This window comes from Macrobrachium nipponense, chromosome 7 (assembly GCF_015104395.2).
Source record: "Macrobrachium nipponense isolate FS-2020 chromosome 7, ASM1510439v2, whole genome shotgun sequence".
Lineage (NCBI taxonomy): Eukaryota > Metazoa > Arthropoda > Malacostraca > Decapoda > Palaemonidae > Macrobrachium > Macrobrachium nipponense.
In genome coordinates this window covers 101304956-101324301 of record NC_061109.1, presented here as the reverse complement: position 1 = coordinate 101324301, position 19346 = coordinate 101304956, and the positions used below count along the sequence as shown (strand labels likewise).

General features: G+C 45.1%; 1 protein-coding gene across 2 annotated transcripts in view; it reads right to left on the bottom strand.

Moving 5' to 3' along the window:
- Positions 1–19346, bottom strand: part of LOC135217366 (zinc transporter ZIP9-like) — a 59796-nt gene that overhangs the window by 39820 nt on the left and 630 nt on the right. Inside the window, exons 2-4 of one of the 2 annotated variants that reach the window (XM_064253210.1) lie at positions 17157–17271; positions 9760–9912; positions 8303–8377 (exon numbers count right to left, since the gene is read on the bottom strand). In XM_064253210.1, coding sequence (XP_064109280.1) covers positions 8303–8377; positions 9760–9912; positions 17157–17271 — 343 coding nt within the window. Of the gene's footprint in view, positions 1–8302; positions 8378–9759; positions 9916–17156; positions 17272–19346 lie in introns of both variants that reach the window. The other variant, XM_064253209.1, reaches the window with a different exon arrangement.

The window sequence follows — 19346 nt, the reverse complement described above, 5'->3', positions numbered from 1 at the left end:
CCGAGGCGGATCCTGGTTTAGCGGCAGAACCGCTAGAACCAGGCGAGGAAGTGCCAGCCGAAGCTGGTATTCCTCTGGTCCCCGTCTTCTTCTCCTTGGTAGAAGAAAAGACGGGCCCTGTTCCCGAGGGAGCAGGAGGACCAGCAGAAGAGCTCCCCGAATCGCCGGAGCGAGACGGGCCCTTAGAAGGTCCCGAAGGAGCCTTCTTAGGGGGGAAAACCCGGGTTACCAGCTGGTCGCTGCAAGAGCGGCCGCTGGCCTGGCAAGAGTCACCTGAGCGTCTCTCACCAGCCTTCTGCTCCGTGCGCGTCTTGGCGCCGAGCGAACTCTGGCGCCGAAACTTGGCTGCACGGTCTCCCGAGGGAGAACGTACACTTGGGATCTCTCGCGAACGAGAGACCGAGCCGGAACCTGGCGTAGCGGCATCGCCGCTAGCACCAGGCGAGGAAGTACCAGAGCTAACCGATACTCCTCTGGTCCCCGTCTATCTCTTCCTTACGGAAGGGGAGACGGGCCCCGCTCCCGAAGGAGCAGGAGGACCAGCAGAAGGACCCCCCCGTCCCACCGGGGTGGGACGGGCCCTTAGAAGTTCCCGAAGGAGACTTCTTAGGGGGGAAGGCAGCCTTCTTCTTCTTCGGCTTATGGGCCTTAGAAGTCGAAGGGGAAGAGGCAGCAGCAGACGATGAAGACGAAGATGACAGCTTCCTCTTCTCTCTTCCTCGTCAGCTCACGCAGACAGTCGTCAGGTCCTCCATCCAGGCCGGAGCCGGGGCAGTTGCCGAAGCAACACGGCCCGACTGCACCTGTCCGGAAGGACCTGGTACTGGGGAAGACACACCGTGGGCAGGACCAGCATGGACAGGCACAGGAACCAGGAGCGACAGGAACAGCAACCAGCTCAGGAGCGGCAGGAACAGCGGCAGCGGTAGACCCAGAAGGGACAGCCAAGCCAACAGCGGGAATCACATCAGCGGCAGGTACGGCAGGCCAGCGATCGCCTCGTAGAATCATCGGCAGCCAGCGGAACCTGGGTCCTGGCGCCCGGTCCCGGGGCGAGCTGCTGGAACAGCGGAAGTCTGGGGCAGGCAACACGAAGAAAACAGGCGGCGGCGGCAACCCCACCTCGGTACGGCTGCGGCCCTAGTAGCGGCAGACGGCGTCATCGACACAGCATGGGGAGTGTAGACCAGGAGGGGGGGGAGCAGCATAAGCGGCCGTGGAAGTAGTGGAGACCGCCCCAGACCTCGCTAGACGCTGCAGCAGCCCGTGGATGCTAGGCACGCCCTGCCTCCGCGGTGGTCCATACCTGTCCAAGGTCGTCTCCCACGGATGTAGCACCTGCGGTAACATAGATAGATTAGTAAGAGGGGTCACGCACGGGGGAAGACATGCCCCACCCCAGAACGCAAGGAAGACCCCAAATACAAAATACAACGAAGAAGCTGAGCGGGGGGCAGGAAGGAAGACGAAGAATCGGATACCAAGGGAGTCGCGGGAGAGCTTTCCGACGACTTCCTGGCAGACCTTCGCTTCCCCTACCCCCGCACAGCAGTGAAAAGTAATATGAAAATGAAACAGAATACTGCCCTTGCGATTCACTTCATAGAACTTAAAGGGGAAAAGATCAATTCCCGGGTAAGAACGGAAACTTGATCCAATAATATGATGCTATCATAAAATATATATGAAAATGAAACAGAATACTGCACTTGCGATTCATTTTCACATAAAAAAATCGTAAGGATCAATTCCCGGGTAAGAACGAAAATTGATCCAAATTAAATTTCATGCAAATAAATAAATGAAAATGAAAAGACTATTGCAATTGCGAATCCACTTTCATTGCATTCTATTATACAAAATTAAAAGGCTCGTGCCGAGCGCAAACACACTCTCGGTAACGAACGCACAGGGCAAACATATAATGAAAAGAGTACTTACATTTTTCAATTACACTCTTTCGCCCAAAATACATGACTCGGTGCGAGCGCGCCCGCCCTCGGCACCGAGGCATAATTCAAGGGTTCAATTCATGAAAAGAGAGGAAATCGCCGCATCTACGGCGATAACTCCATGTTGGTTCATAATTAAGTAATGAAAATGAAAACAGTGTACTTACAGTTTCATTTTCAAGTCAAACAAACCATTAGTAGAAAACACTCGCCGCATCTACGGCGATAACTCCATGTTGGTTCATAATTAAGTAATGAAAATGAAAACAGTGTACTTACAGTTTCATTTTCAAGTCAAACAAACCATTAGTAGAAAACACAATATAAACAAAGCATACGACGATGAAGCGGGCAGAGAGCGATGACGAACACGTCCTTCACACCCACGGCCGAAAGCAAAAGTGATTTGTTTACCTCCCAGTCGCGCGGCGCGCGACTGTCGGACAAGCAGTTAACTACCGTTCTCCCCTTGTTCGAAGCTTACGACCGTTCCAGCTGCCGCTAGCTACTTCCTATTGTTAAAGGACCGATGGTTTGTATTACGTATCGGAACAACTGGATATTCCCGTCCGTTCTTCTCTATTCCAGGTTGGTCGCCTACTGTGAGATAGTCTTCTTTCAGCAGCAGTCTTCTTCCTAATGCTAGAAATTCCAGGAATTCGAGCATAGGCGAGGTTCCCGATTATCGTGTAACATATCGGGGATTCTCGTCTCGCTCACTTTGGACCGTGGTCTCGCCTAAGTGTTTGGAGATCGTAAGAAACTCGAACACTCTGAATGCGCTAGAAATTCCGTAGAATTCTAAGCAGTCTGCGAAACCCCCACCGAATTCGTCAAACGACATCGGCTGGTGGTCCTCTCGATTCCCGTAGAAATCGAGAATGGGGCAGGATCCCTCCTCAACGACCGGGGCTTACGTCAGGTAGGACCCGAAGGTCCCCCCGGTAGCGCAGTCCCCAACGTGGGATCCTACAGAGAAATCTCTGTAGGATCCCTCCCCTTTCCCTCGTAGCCGTAAGGAGAGAGGGAATGGGGGAGGAATTGGATACTCGCTCGCCTTCCCAGTGGAACTAGCAGTTGGAGAAGATTAGGAGCAGCCATCGCCTTGCGGCGATGGCCTTCTCAGAGTCTGGGAAAACGTATCGTCAGGAGAAAACGTTTTCCCGAGGAGGGTTACGAACTCTCACTGTAGGTAAGGGTCTGCTGCCACTGTGAACGTCGTCTGGGTGGGGCTGATCAACACCTGACAGGAGAGAGAGCCGATACCGTCCTCCGACTCATTCCAGTCCTCGTCGAGGTCGAAACCTCTCAGGAGGACCGAAGGAGTATTTAAATACGGTGTCCGAAGACACGTAGAAACGCTGCTGTCGCAGTAGAGGAGGTGGAAGTAGCTTGATCGACCGGCCAGAACTGAGAGAGCCTTCTTGTCCGGAGACGAGAGACTCTGGTTCAAGACAGAATCGGCAAGCTCCGATCGCGGCAAACCTTCCGTCGGTTTGGGTTCCCTCTCGGGCCCCAAAACGATTCGAGCAGAGACATGGGCTCTGCTGGTGGGAGCGGCGATCCTTCCCCCAGGTCGTTGTGCTGACGAATCAGTGCAATAACCTGGGCAAAGTTACTCTGAATCTCGGAAGTTACAGCGTCTTGAGGAGTAGGACCGTCCAGTCCCTCCAACAAGAGCAGCTCCCAAGACCCTCCTCCTTCAGAAGAAGGACCAGCAACAGATCCCTGACGGTTGCCTCCAATCACTTGCGCGTACGTCCTGGCTGGTCCTAAGACCATACCTGGCACGTGCGGCGTCGTGACGGGATCGTGAGCGGCGCATCTCTCACGATCACTCCTATATACCTCGCTCTTCCTGGCGTATGCCAAGGAAGTTGAAGGTATCGGAGAGACAGAACTGACGCTACCCCCTCCCCCCCCTGACGGTCGCCTCCAATCACTTGCGCGTACGTCCTGGTTGGTCCTAAGACCATACGTGGCACGTGCGGCGTCGTGGACGGGATCGTGAGCGGCGCACCTCTCACGATGTCACTCCTAGCTACCTCCCTCTTCCTGTTGTAGCCCGAGGAAGTTGAAGGTAGTGGAGAGACAGAACTGACGCTCCCCCCGCTCGGATGGCAGGGACCAGCGTATGCGTGGGGTGGGGGGCTGCAGCCGATCACCAACCCGCGGTGGGGATCGATCTGCAGGCCTGGCCGTGCCGCTCACCTGTGGCGAGCGGCTCGACTGAGCACGTCGACCCCGGTCCCGTGCGTCAGACGAGCTGCTGCTGGTTACCGTATCCGCCCGGTCCCTGTGGGAGCGGCGGTCAGGTGAGCTGCAGACCGGTGAGCGTCCTCGCCGCACGTCAAAACCGCTGGTACCAGCCGAGGTGGTACCGTCGGTCGAGGGGACCTGGGGGACCTCTTCCCGCAGCCTCAACCCGTGGTCGGTCAGAGACCGTCACGTCCACCCGAGGTACCGGCTGGTCGCTACGAGAGCGGCCGCTGGCCTGGCGAGAGTCACCTGAGCGGCTCTCGACAGTCTTCTGCTCCGTGCCTCGGTCATGACGCTGAGCGAACTCAGGCGTCTTAACTTTGGCTGCACGGTCACCCGAAGGAGACCGTACACTCGGAACTTCTCGCAGACGAGAAACCGAGCCGGTACCTGGCTTAGCAGCAGAGCTGCCAAGACCAGGCGAGGGTGTACCAGCGGTAGCCAGCACACCCTTGGTCCCCGTCTTCTTCTTCTTCTCAGAAGAGGAGACGGGCCCCGTTCCCGAAGGAACAGGAGGACCAGCAGAAGAACCCCCCGTCACACCGGAGTGAGACGAGCCCTTCGAAGTTCCCGAAGGAGTCTTCTTAGGGGGAAAACCCCGGTTACCAGCTGGTCGCTGCGAGAGCGGCCGCTGGCCTGGCGAGAGTCACCTGAGCGGTTCTCGCCAGCCTTCTGCTCCGTGCCGCGGTCTTGGCGCCGAGCGAACTCTGGCGCCGAAACTTTGGCTGCACGGTCTCCCGAGGGAGAGCGTACACTCGGGATCTCCCGCGAACGACGAGACGAGTCGGAACCTGGCGTAGCGGCATCGCCGCTAGCACCAGGCGAGGAAGTACCAGTGCTAACCGATACTCCTCTGGTCCCCGTCTATCTCTTCCTTACGGAAGGGGAGACGGGCTCCGCTCCCGAAGGAGCAGGAGGACCAGCAGAAGGACCCCCAGTCCCACCGAGGTGGGACGGGCCCTTAGAAGTTCCCGAATGGCGGAGAACTTTCTTCAAGGGGGGGGAGGGCCAGCCACCTTCTTCTTCTTCGGCTTATGGGCCTTAGAAGTCAAAGGGAAGAGCGGCAGCAGCAGACGAAGACGAAGATGACACCTTCCTCTTCTTCGTCAGCTCACGCAGCAGGACCAGTCCGTCAGGTACCTCCATACCAGGCCGGATACAGTCGGGACCTATTGACCGAAGCAACACGGCCCGACTGGGCCACCTAGTCCGGTATGGCGAACGGCACTTCACAGCGGTCTGTAGGCAAAGGACCTGTTCCACCAGTTGAGGCGAGTACACCAGGAGTGGAGAGGAGGGACGTCGTCACCTGGAGTCGATATCGTTGTCGTGGTCACCACTCCATGGGTGACCGCAGCAGGCCCAGACATAGAACCGCCGCCCCTGGACACTTGGCACGCCCTGCAAATCGAAGGACGCCCATACCTCACCAAGGTCCACCCTCATGGCAATAACACCTGCGGCAAATAACAGTAGTAGTGATTAGTGGGGGGGGAAGTCCCCTCGCGCGGGGGGGTGAGCCCCACACCGAACGAGCGGAAGACCCCGAATACAATTGTACATCGGGCACCGAGCGCCCTCCCCCGCGCTCGACGGATCGGGCGAGGAGGAGAACCCAGATAACCTCCCCCCGAAGGGGAAGGGCCATCTGTGGGAGCTTAGCGGGGGGGGAGGGATTCTCGTTCCCCACCCCCGCACAGCACCCATGTACCCAACAATAATAATAAGAGCCCGAGAGCAATCGTGCCCTCGCACCGAATGCAGGGGCCAAGAGGATCAAATCCCTGACTGAGCGGAACTTGAACCAAAATAAATATTGATGCAATCAATAATAAAAGGAATAAAATGAAAAAGAATCTTGCATTACGATTCACTTCACAATGAATAAGGGCTCGGATCGAGCGCAAGGGTAAAAGGATCCATTCCCGATTATGAACGGAAACCTTGATCCATAATGAATTGATGCAATCAACAAAATATATGAAAAATGAAAAAAGAATACTGCGCTTGCGATTTCACTTCATACAAAATAAAAAGGGGAAGGATCAATTCCCGGGAATAGCGGAAACATTGATCCAAGTAAATAATGCAATCTCAATAAAATATGAAAATGAAAAAGAACTGCACTTGCGATTTCACTTCATTCAAATAAAAAGGGGAAAGGATCAATTTCCGGGTAAGAGCGGAAATTGATCCAAAATGAGTATTGCTACAATCAAAATAAATATATGAAAATGAAAAAGAATACTGTACTTGCGATTCCAACTTCCATACAGAATAAAGTTTCCGTGCCGAGCGCATTCGCTCGGCAACGAGCATACAGAGCAAAAAAAAATTAAATGAAAAGGGCAGCTTACTTACGATTTTCATCTACTACATTTTCTTTACAACCAAAATATAAGCTTGGAGCCGAGCGCTCTCCCCCGCCCTCGGTCACCGAGCATACAAAATACGAGGATCATTTCTGGGAAAATGAAAAATTCCCGCACTTACGCCCTTCAGTCCCGGCACTTCGGGTAATCGGAGGGCGTGGTGAGAAACCAAGATCCTTTAATTCACAATTGAATTCAATGGAAATAAATATGAAATGATTGTACTTACAATTCAGTTTCACTAGATAAATAGAAAAAGAAAAACACAACCATGCGAAAGCAACGACGATGAAGAGGGCAGAGAGCGATGATACACGTCTACACGCCAGCAGGCCGAAAGCAAAAGTGGTTTGTTTACCTCCCAGTCGCGCGCGCGCGCCTGTCAGACAAGCAGTTAACTACCGAACCCCTTGTTCGAAAGCTTACGACCTATCCAGCTGCCGCTAGTACCTTCCTATTGTAAAAGGACCGAAGGTTTGTATGCCGTGTCGGAACAAAGATCAATTCCCGGGTAAGAGCGGAAACTTGATCCAAATAATATGATGCTATCATAAAATATATATGAAAATGAAACAGAATACGTACTGCACTTGCAATTTCACTTTCACAGAAAATAATCGTAAGGATAAATTCCCGGGTAAGAGCGAAAATTGATCCAAATTAAATTTATGCAAATAAATAAATGAAAATGAAAAGAATACTGCAATTGCGAATCCACTTTCATTGCATTTTATCATACCAAATAAATGCTCGTGCCGAGCGCAATCACGCTTCTCCGGTACGAAACGCACAGGGCAAAAATATAATGAAAAAAGTACTTACATTTTCAATTGCACACTTTCGCCCAAAATACATGACTCGGCGCGAGCGCGCCCGCCCTCGGCACCGAGACATAATTCAAGTGTTCAATTCATGAAAAGAGAGGAAATCGCCGCATCTACGGCGATAGCTCCATGTTGGTTCATAATTAAGTAATGAAAATGAAAACAGTGTACTTACAGTTTCATTTTCAAGTCAAACAAACCATTAGTAGAAAACACAATATAAACAAAGCATACGACGATGAAGCGGGCGGGGTCAGAGAGCGATGACGAACACGTCCTTCACACCGACGGCCGAAAGCAAAAGTGATTTGTTTAACCTCGCCGCGCGCTGCGACTGTGCGGACAAGCAGTTAACTAACCCGTTCCGTTCCTTCCCTTGTTCGAAGCTTACGACCGTTCCAGCTGCCGCTAGCTACTTCCTATTGTTAAAGGACCGATGGTTTGTATTAAGTATCGGAACAAATGTATTTTTTCAAACAAAACAATAACTATCAGCAAACATTTACCTCTGCATTCACAAAAGAATGATAGACACAAGAGATTACCATATGAGGTACAATGACAGCAGTGATGTAGAATGAGATGAAGAATAGAGCTGCTAACTCACAAACTTCCTGCATAGTCAAACTTCGAATGAAGTCCATAAAGTAATGAGTAGAGGGCTAATCTCAATAATACCATACTCACTAAAGAATGGTCCACTTTCCTCATCTCAATAGTACCATACTCACCAAAGAATGGTCCACTTTCCTCTGTCTTGTAGCAACAAACTAAACTGTTGGCCACAGATGCATAAAGTGTGAAAAGTCTAATAACTTTTTAATAACATACTACATACAGTACTTCTAAAATAATTCACAATTCTTAACTTACCAATTGCATGAACTAAACTTACCTGCTGCATGAACTACAAGACCAAGAGTAGCAGTGAATGATGATCTGCTCCCTCGACTGCTTCCATTCTCGGCATCTGTAATATCATCAAAAGAAAAGCACAAAATCACTTAAGAGTAATATCACAGAACTTCACTACTCTCATCACACTTGATTATAGTTAGCAGTGTCAACATACACTTAAGAGAAGCAATACTTTATGGTGGGTATAATTTCTCCTTACATTGCCAATTTTTACAAAGAAATTACTTTGTTATACATAGCTGTGTCATTCATGGTTTAAGTGGAAAAAAAAAAAAACTTGGAATCTATTCTCATGAATCTGTATACATATTTTATGCAAGCCAAAAAACTATTCATGTAGTAATCATTACCACTATATTGTCGTTCAAATGCAGACTACTGATTTGGACATTTCTGGATTCTTTCATTGAACATGATTATGATGGATGTACCATGTGCAGTACAAGTAGGGACATACATAAAAATGAAGTTCATAACTTACCAACTAGTAACTTATGAAATTCATTTCTCGATACAATGTGGTTCGGATCCCATAGTAAGCTGTAGGTCCCGTTGCTAGGTAACCAATTGGTTCCTAGTCACGTAAAAATATCTAATCCTTCAGGCCAGCCCTAGAAGAGCTGTTAATCAGCTCAGTGGTCTGGTAAAACTAAGATATACTTGTACTAGACATGGTAGTAATATATCCATCACGTCCAGTGTCCAATGAAGAAATCCAAAAGTCAGGGCATTTTAATGTAAATAATCTCTATAAAAATAGTAAAAAGCCTTTCATGTAAAATGTAAAACCACCAGAAGTAAAACAATTCACATTAGAACATTATTAACCAAGTGTTACAATCAAGTTTTTTACAGATTACTGTTAACCCTTATTTACAACCATTCTACAAATATACTGTAGGGCATTCTTTTTAGTGTAGTATTTATTCTTTATGTAAAATAAGGAAATGTTTCCATCAATTAACACGTCTAGCTATGCAACTTTACATATTTAAAAAAAATTGCAATGGGCATTTTAAATACTTCTATTATCAATAGGACTTTAATACATATTATGTAATTCAACTATATAAACTGTAAACTTCAATAAAATACAAGATTGAAGCCCCTCAAATTATGAAGTTTTTTACTTTACATAAATAGTGAAAGATTAAACAAACATTTCATTACCATTCTCTCAAGGTAAAGAATTATGCCAAAAGAGATAAGAAAAAAATTTTAAATGCACACGTTGTTATATGGATCTTGAAGCCCATATACAACAGGACAAGCTCTTGCCTCCCGGTATACATCTAAACTAATTTTCAATAACTTTTGGCAACTTTATGGGGATTATAACACAGAACTTCATATCTCCATCTGCTCTCTAATGCAGCAACTCATTAATGTCTCTACTTCAACACTGGCTGAAAAATGCTAAGGAAACAACTTTACCTGCTTTACGATGTCCACCAGAACACTGATCGATAAGAAGCATAAGAAGAAAACCCAAAACTAATGGTGGTCCAACTAAATTGTGAGGTTCCATTCTTTCTTCACCTTCATGGGCATGGTCATGGCTATGTCCTTCACTAGATGTAGATGCAGCTGCTGAAGAGGAAGAGAAAAATACTGAAATGTAGACGATCAGCAGAAATTCAACATTGAGAATACTGTACATATTTATTTCTTATAAACTAGAGAATTTACATTAAATATGAAAAAAAAACATTCACAATGTTACCATCTACTGCGCTGTACTCCATTTCAGTAGGCAGTCCCCTGGGTTACATCAGGTTAGGGTTAAGTCGTTCTGGACTTAGGGCGCTTGCCTCACTGCGCTGTTAACCTGCTTTACAACGCTGTAACCCGGACTTAAAGTGCTGTTGCTATATACCCATTATAATTAATATAATGATTCGGATAAAGGCAATTTTCGGCTTACAGCGCCCTGCTGGGAATGGAACCCCTGCTGTTATGGTATAAATGTTGCTTTGGTTAAATGGCAACAAGAGCCAGTGGGGTGTAAGTTACTGTAAAATATTGCATAATGTAACATCAACCTCTAGCTTCCAACAATCCCCGATTCTTAATTTGAAATTTACATTTGAGAAATACAGCTGGCATAATTAAATGCACTGCATGAAAAATACGTACACTACTACTGTACTGCTGAGAAAATGCTTCAAGACCTTTGCTAACTTGTTTATCCTGATAAACTACTCTTTTATTATTATGCCAAGTTTGAAGTGCTGTTCTGTTTGGTCTTCAGTAGTTGACTTGCATCTTAAATTGTTGGACCAAACTTTAATTTTATTAAGTTTCTTACCCCAAATCTTATTATACTGTATATACATAATAGCAATAAAAATTCTGATAACTCCAACAGTCTTGCAGTTGTATATACTACTCCATGAAACTCATCAGTCCAGTTTTCTATGAGCTTTACTTCTGTGGTTAAATTCTGAAATATGTACCTGAATCACTGGAACTTCTTTAGCTCAAACAAGGTACAAAAATCTTTTTGATGAGCAGGCTGACATAAATCTAACTTTATAGACAAAAAAAGTATTTATCATATTTACTTGACTATCTATTTACACTATTTGTTCTTCTTTGTATTCATTTCTCCTCAACATCTTTTTCATACTAGACTGTTTTCCATACTAGGGCCCTTGGGTTTACAGCATTCTGTTTTTTCACAAGGTTGCGGACTGGATTTTAATACAAAATAATACAGTAATGCCACCTGCAGCGCTACTACATTTAACTAAAAACTCTTCAATGGTTGATGCTGACATAAATAGGATACTGCTGATTAAGAGTATTCTGGATTTAATACAACAACAATGCAGAGACCTTCATCCACATTCCTGGTGTCGGCATACAAAAAATGGACAGTCTAATAACTTTTCATACTTATTTACCCACAAAACCACAGTACGTAATTACAATTGCTAATCCACATTAAAACTGCTTGTAGTTAGTGTACAAAAACCTACTGAGAATGCTCACATCGGTGCCATTAATAATCAGTTCGGTTCTTTACTACTAACAAATAATGACCATCGTGACTGCTTGGCATAAGTGCACAACAAATCCTTCAATTTAGCTAACTTCCAAAGAAAAATGGCCAAAGGTTTGTTCTATATATGAACAAATTTCCCTATAACAAAACAAATTCAGCGACAAGTGAATTACTATTATCAATTTATCACAACATCCTAAAAAGAAAATTGCAGATTGAACAATGAACATTTAACTAAAACTTTAAACTACAGAAAAATTATAACATGACAATTTGTCCAAAATTGCATTTTTCCTAACTATACAAACCTGAGGTCCTTTTACAATAGGAAGGTACTAGCGGCAGCTGGATAGGTCGTAAGCTTTCGAACAAGGGGTTCGGTAGTTAACTGCTTGTCCGACAGGCGCGCGCGCCGACTGGTAGGTAAAACAAATCACTTTTGCTTTTGGCCCAAGCAAAAACAAAAAAACTGCAGAGTGAGGGGTGGCATGAGGTGGGGCTATGTGTAAAAGGACCTCAGGTTTGTATAGTTAGGAAAAATGCAATTTTGGACAAATTGTCATTTGTTCCGACACGGCATACAAACTTCGGTCCTTTACAATAGGAAGACACTTCTTGGTGGGAGGAATCTGAGTCTTTTGTGAACAGACTGGTGTTCGCCCAACCTTGGAATGCCTCCCTGGTCGTAAGAGCGAGGGAGGGATCCAAGCCTCTGTCCGATTGATCGGGGTGTGCACCGCAGAGGATCAATGGTCAGACCTCTGGACCAAGTACTAAGAGAGAGGCAAGCGTATCTCTTCGTACCAGCAAACAAGAACAAGTTCCTATTTGCAAGAGGCAACATAACGTTATGGGTTTGTCTCTTGTTGGCATCCACTTCCCCCCCTTGTAGGGAGGAAGTGGTGGATATTCGCTCCCATCCCTAGTGAAAGGGATAGGATGGGGCTCTGTCGAGTAGCTCACCGGCATCTCGTCTTATCCCAGCAAGGTGATGACCGTATCCCTCTACCCACAGGTAGAGGGGTAGAAAAAGATAGGAAGAGAAGCCAGTCACTCTCTCATTCACTTATTCTATTCTTACAGTCACACCAGGACTCGATGCTGTTCAAGCCTGCTAGGGTCTGGGTTAGCTAGACAACGTGTTGAGCAGCCACCACGGGTCCTAAGGAAAACGATTTCCAAGGACCTGTGGGCAATATCCAAAAGGTAGAAGGAGAGTGCCAGTGGTCTGGTTGTACCAGACCCCTGCCTTCAGTACCTGCGCCACGGAGAAGTTTCTTGTGTAACTCGAGGGAGTGTACTTCTAGGTCATCTTGGTGCTGACGAAGAGTCTTCAACACTCAGCCTGGGATGTCGAGTTTTCTTCGAGAAAGCGCGGTCGCGCTTTCACAGGACAAAGCAGCATCTCCTTCGCATCGAAGGCGGTGAAGTCCATTAGGGAGGGGATTGTGAAGGACTCTAAACCGATCGTCAGGAACCGAAGGGTTCAGAGTCTTCGCTACGAATTCGGTACGAAATCGAGCGTCACGAATCCCCATCCCCTGGATGCTTGACTTCGCAGGAAAAGTCATGCAATTACCTCAGAGGAAAAGAAGGGAATGGTCGTATGACCTATCCTCTTCTCGACTTCGGTGATGTCCTGTACCCATACTGGTCTATCCGTCTGCAGCGAAGTTGTTGTTCTCGGTCGTGGATAGGACACGACACTCAATGGTGGGTGGTCGATGGTATGGGTACTGTGACAAGCCGTTAGACGAAGAAAAGATTGTTATGGAACACCGAACTAAGTCCACAGCGAAGTTCGTAACAGACTTGGGCGCTCTGACAGCTGCCTACTGACTGCGTTCGGTTAGGAGGCAAGTTGTCCAAGCACCCGAGCAAGTCACGTGACCTTCGCCTTAAAAGGGTTATGCCAAGAGACTAAACAAATAATTTGTTCGTCACCGATGCCAGAAGGCAAGGTGATGACTCTCTTAAGGCATGTTGCCCAACAGGCGAAGTCAATTGCCTTCTAGAGACCGAGGTCCTTGATGGCAAGATATCTCATAGTATAGTTGATTCTCGGGTAAGGAGAAACAACACTATGTGACGTTGAAGACGAAGGTAGTACAGAAAATGCAACCTACGTCTTCACAGCTGAACCGAGAGAAGGATTCTCAAGATTCTGAACTGTGCTACAAAGACTGAGAACGCTAACGCTATTCATTGCTGTCGGTGAGGATCGTAGTTGCAATAAAAGCGGAGCGCTTCCAGTAATGAAGACAGGGAACTACTGCCTGAAGAACTGCTTCTCATGGGCTGAACATTTGGAAGCTAGAGCTGTCAGTCGGAGATAGGCGATGTCTTCTGACATATCTGTTAATTCGGGCGAGCAATGAAATTGCACACCGTACGAATACGAGATATTTTGAAGACAAACTCAGATGTCTGCAAAAATCATTCGCATTATCGCAGTGCGATGCAGCGGTTGACTAGTACAGACTTCTGTTACCGTGCGGTAAAAAGAGAAAGATGAAAGAGTCCAAGAGATATCTCTGTTTAAAATTCTCGCATGTCGAAGGCGATGAAATCGAGCGTCACAGCAGTAGATGGTCCTTCATTATTGCGAGAATCCCCGTTTAATCAGAGACCTAAGTCCATGATTGTTGGGCAGAGATACGGTTCGGTAGTCAATCCAACCAGGGGAGAGAGAGACGTCACCGACCGTGCTTCTACCGAGACCTAGCTGATATGAGCCGCTATCAGGCAGTTCAATACGCAGTAGCTCCCGGTGACTCGTCATCCTGAGTTGCCAGGTAATCCATTATTCCACGAAGGAATGCGTTCGGCTAGAACCATCGAGCATAAAGAATACGCTCGAGCAATTATATTTAACCGAAACGGATTTCGGTAAAATACAAAAGCATGATTTGTGTTGTCATGACAATACCAAGTATCTAAAAATCGAAACTGATAACTGCTGGGAGGTTGCAGGCAACCCCGAGTTGCAGTTCAATTAAGATCAATTCGTCTCGGTCACAAACCGTAGAGTTAACTACAGCGCGGCAACCACGATCGGCGGCGCACGCCCCCCTCTCGGTACGGCGAACGGCACTTCACAGCGGCTGTAGGCAAGACTGTTACCACGTGAGGCGAGTACACCAGGTGAGAGGGACGTCGTCACCTGGTTGCGTGGTCACCACTCCATGGGTGACCGCAGTAGGCCCAGACATAGAACCGCAGCCCCTGGACACTAGCACGCCCTGCAAATGGCAAGGACGCCCATACCTCACCAAGGTCCACCCTCGTGGCAGTAGCACCTGCGGAAATAACAGTAGTAGCGATTAGTGGGGGGGAAGTCCCTCGCGCGGGGGGGTGAGCCCTCTCCGAACGAGTGGAAGACCCCTAATACAATTGTAAACATCGGGCACCGAGCGCCCTCCCCGCGCGCTCGACGGATCGGGCGAGGAGAAGAAGCCGATAACCTCCCCCCCCCAAGGGGAAGGGCCATCTGTGGGAGCTGAGCGTGGGGGGGGTTCTCGTTCCCTACCCCCGCACAGTACCCATGTACCCAACAACAATATAAGAGCCCGAGAGCAATCGTGCCCCCGAATGCAAGGGCATAAGGATCAATTCCCTGACTGAGCGGAACTTGAACCAATTAAATATTGATGCAATCAATAATAAGGAATAAAATGAAAAATGCATCTTGCATTACGATTCACTTCACAATGAAAAAGGGCTCGGATCGAGCGCATTTGCGCCCTCGGTACCGAGCGCAAGGGTAAAAGGATCCATTCCTTACCTTTATGGATCAAGGTTTATGGAAACCTTGATCCATAATGAATTGATGCAATCAAAAAATATATGAAAATGAAAAAAAGAATACTGCGCTTGCGATTTCACTTCATACAAATAAAAAGGGGAAGGATCAATTCCCGGGAAATAGCGGAAACATTGATCCCAGTAAACAATGCAATCTCAATAAAAATGAAAATGAAAAAGAACTGCACTTGCGATTTCACTTCATTCAAAATCAAAAGGGGAAAGGATCAATTTCCGGGTAAGCTCGGAAACTGATCCAAAATGAGTATTGCTACAATCAAAATAATATATGAAAATGAAAAAGAATACTGTACTTGCGATTCCACTTCCATACTGAATAAGTTTCCGTGCCGAGCGCATTCGCTCGGCAACGGGCATACAGGTCAAAAAAAAATATAAATGAAAAAGAGCACTTACTTACGATTTTCATCTACACATTTCCAACCCAAATATACGCTCGGAGCGAGCGCTCGCCCACCCTCGGCACCGAGCATACACAATACGAGGATCATTTCTGGGAAAATGAATTCCCGCACTTACGCCCTTTCCAGTCCCGGCACTCGGGTAATCGGAAGGCGTGGTGAAACCAAGATCCTTTAATTCACAATTGAATTCAATGGAAATAAATATGAAATGATTGTACTTACAATTCAGTTTCACTAGATAAATAGAAAAAGAGAAACACAATCATGCGAAAGCAACGACGATGAAGCGGGCAGAGAGCGATGATACACGTCCACACGCCAGCAGGCCGAAAGCAAAAGTGATTTGTTTACCTACCAGTCGCGCGCACGCGCCTGTCGGACAAGCAGTTAACTACCGAACCCCTTGTTCGAAAGCTTACGACCTATCCAGCTGCCGCTAGTACCTTCCTATTGTAAAAGGACCGAAGGTTTGTATGCCGTGTCGGAACAAAATATTTTTCTAGAAGAATGTGAGTAACACAGAATACTTTAAAATTTTCCCTGGATGAGTAGAAAAAGTTTTTAAAACTAACATTGGAAGAATGGATACAGTGAAAAGAATAAGATCAACTCTTCTGTTGTTGCACACATAAAACAGAGCCTGAATAAAACACAATTAGAAACATAAGCAAGCCATGACATTTTTCTGACTGATCATTTCTTCTTAATGAAGCAATGGTGACGATCAACATCCTGCTCAAGAAAGGAATATGAAGGAAGGATTGTCCCTGTATTATATAGACTATCTCTGGTAAGCACTTAAATCAATTAGCTTTATACTGGTGTTCTTCAATACAGGTCAACCATCACTAATCCGATATCATTGAGACCTGCAATGTGTTGGATTAACGATTTTGACGAGTTACAGAATGATTAGGTTACAATACACTTAAACCAACTGTTGACCATCTCATCCTGTTTAAAATACCTTGCAAATCAGTACAAGTTGGTTAATATGGAGAAAAGAAACATTAAATGAAAATCAGTGAGATTTTACTGAAACAGGCAAAATAAATGGTGCATGTAATTCTGTTGCCTTACACAAGAAAGTTCATTACTGCTGCTTCCAAAGTGAAGAGCTCAAATTTCAACTTAGCACATTTCATATCATCTTGGAATTTCTTCTTTATATTTTACACGATAACGTATTCTCATTTATATTTTCACCGTATTTTCTTATTTTTAATTTTTACAAACAAACGATAAACAGTTGTGTGAAAGGGGTATGTATACATATATAAACACATTCATTTGCTGGGCTCTGTGAACTAGCTACAGTTTGTTTTGGTCTGTGTTGTTACGCTCATGATTTTTTAAATTTTCATTTTACACTATTCTCATTTATATATTTACTGTACTTGCACACAAGAGGAAACAACAAAGAGTAGCAGCAAGTTTGAGCAGTGATTGGCTGGCTTATCAACAGCCAATCAGGAGCGTTGTAAGGGACTGGCCTAGACATCAGATGCACGGTTGATATGAATCTACTAGAGCATCTACAAGTAAGGTTCCTTCAAGAGGGAAACTGATTTGCACCTGACTATAAACAAACTGACCTTTAGGACCTGGACTGATGTTAAATAAAGTGTTGACACCTTCAGGTATGATGACAGTTAAGGATGTTCCAACAAGTAATCCAGCCCCTAAGACTGTGATTACTTCCATTCGGTCCTGAAACAAGAAAACTGCAAAAATCTAAAAATATTCAAATAATGTAACTATAAAAAACATCAATTTTGTGTAAAATTTTAAAGAAAATTAAGATAACGTTACTTTGCTAATCTGTTTTACATTAACATGAAACCACCTTAACAATTTTACATAAAACTGATCCACAAGTCATATCAGTTTCTCAAAATGAGTTTACTTTATCATTAAAAGTTGTATCATATGGGTTTTCCTGCTTAATAGTCATTAAAGATAACAAAACAGGAGGGCACCAGTACCGATTGTCAAGTAATGGTTGGCCATTCCTCTTTCACACTGAATAACATTAGCTATTTATGAATAACCCACAATACACACCCAAGAACGCAGAAAATATACAACAATACTTAACATCAAACATTTCATGCAGCGGTCTAGTTTACAATCAAAGGGAAACAGAGTTAAAGGGTTTGGAAAGTGGTAAGTATGATGGAAGAAATAGTACTCCTATGTGAAAGGTGATGGTTTGTACATCCATAGGAATAAATCAATATCTAAAACTTTCATCTTCTATATTTGTTAGAGGGAAGCTTATCTATTTCATCAATAATCTCACACAATTGTACATAAAAATCAAAGGTAGTGTTTCATCTCACACATAAAAACACTACTGTTTTGGGAATTTCAACAAATGTCTCACAAATCATTTTATATCTTCTGAAATAATGATTTTTGGACCGTCATGCTTGGATAAAATTATGGCATGTATGCATAGTCTTTATTTATAGTCTCAAAAACAAGAAAATACTAGTTTAAGCAAATAAGTGGCTATTCCATATCTAAAGTTTAGTAAGGATGTAATGGGCAAGTGATCACAAAGTTACCTTTTATTTGGTCTTACATTTTGATCAGTGCAGTGCTTATTCCTTACCCAAATGTGCACCACAGTGATTAAGGTGTCTTCAGCAATCACTCAGGTCATTATTAGTCAATTTAAAATTCTACTGTCAAGTCATGAGTCAAAGTCCACCCAAATTCTAAAACAAAATCCTGAAACACAGACCCTATCCAACTATGAGCAGTAGAAAGGAAGATTTTAAAAAGCTATGAGCCTGTAGTTGAAAATTTTGAGATTTATGGTAAGACTAAGGTGAAAGATACAGTATATACTAAAGATGTGAGGTGGTAAAGAGATGAGATGTCTGAAGGCTGGAGAACTGACTGAGATCTCAAAGACTGCGATACTTTGCACATGTGATGAGAAGGGACACTATGTAATGAAAGCAATTGCCAAGGCAAGATTTGAAGTAGGAAGAAGAAATCCTGTAGCATGAGAAGACCCAAGATATCAATGAAAACCTAGGCCCAATGAGAGTTCTGGCAGAAAGAGCACAGGGCAGAGGTGAACAGAGAAAATAACCAATTTTTAAAGTAATTTATATTTTCCCCTGGTATACTACAAACCAAAGCCTTTCATATATGTATATATATATATATATATATATATATATATATATATATATATATATATAGGAATTATCTTTAATGCACACTAGAACAGCCATAAACTTGAATAACGAGGGTAACCTGGTGGAGACGGGGGAGAGAGGGTGGGTTCCACACCCTTTCATATACTAGTGTAAACCTAAATGAAAAATACAAATTATTTTAAACTTGTAATTTGTTCCTACAGGGATACAAACTCTATATCTTGCATATATGGAGAATAACCCTTTAGGTGGGGGATTGCCGCAAGCAAAAAGGGGATGAGTAGCCACCATGAGAAAAAATACAATAGGCTACCTGTTCCTTGCAAGCAAAGGATGAAAGGTTAAAAAATACACACTCCTTTCCCCAAGGTAGTGAGACACCAAGAAGGTGATTAAGGTAGCCTAAGTTTGCAAGCAGGAAAAGAAACACCATAGGAAGCAAAAAAATTTGGAAAACAACTACTTAGTATAAGACAATTTAGAGAAAATTGTCTCTTCAGTGTTTTCCTTAATGCTAAGTTTTAGGCTCAGAAAAGTTCTTACATGTCTCCAGGTTAAAAGGGCACGGGACAGAGGAGAGTATAGTGGTTAGTTTTCTCTACTAACCAC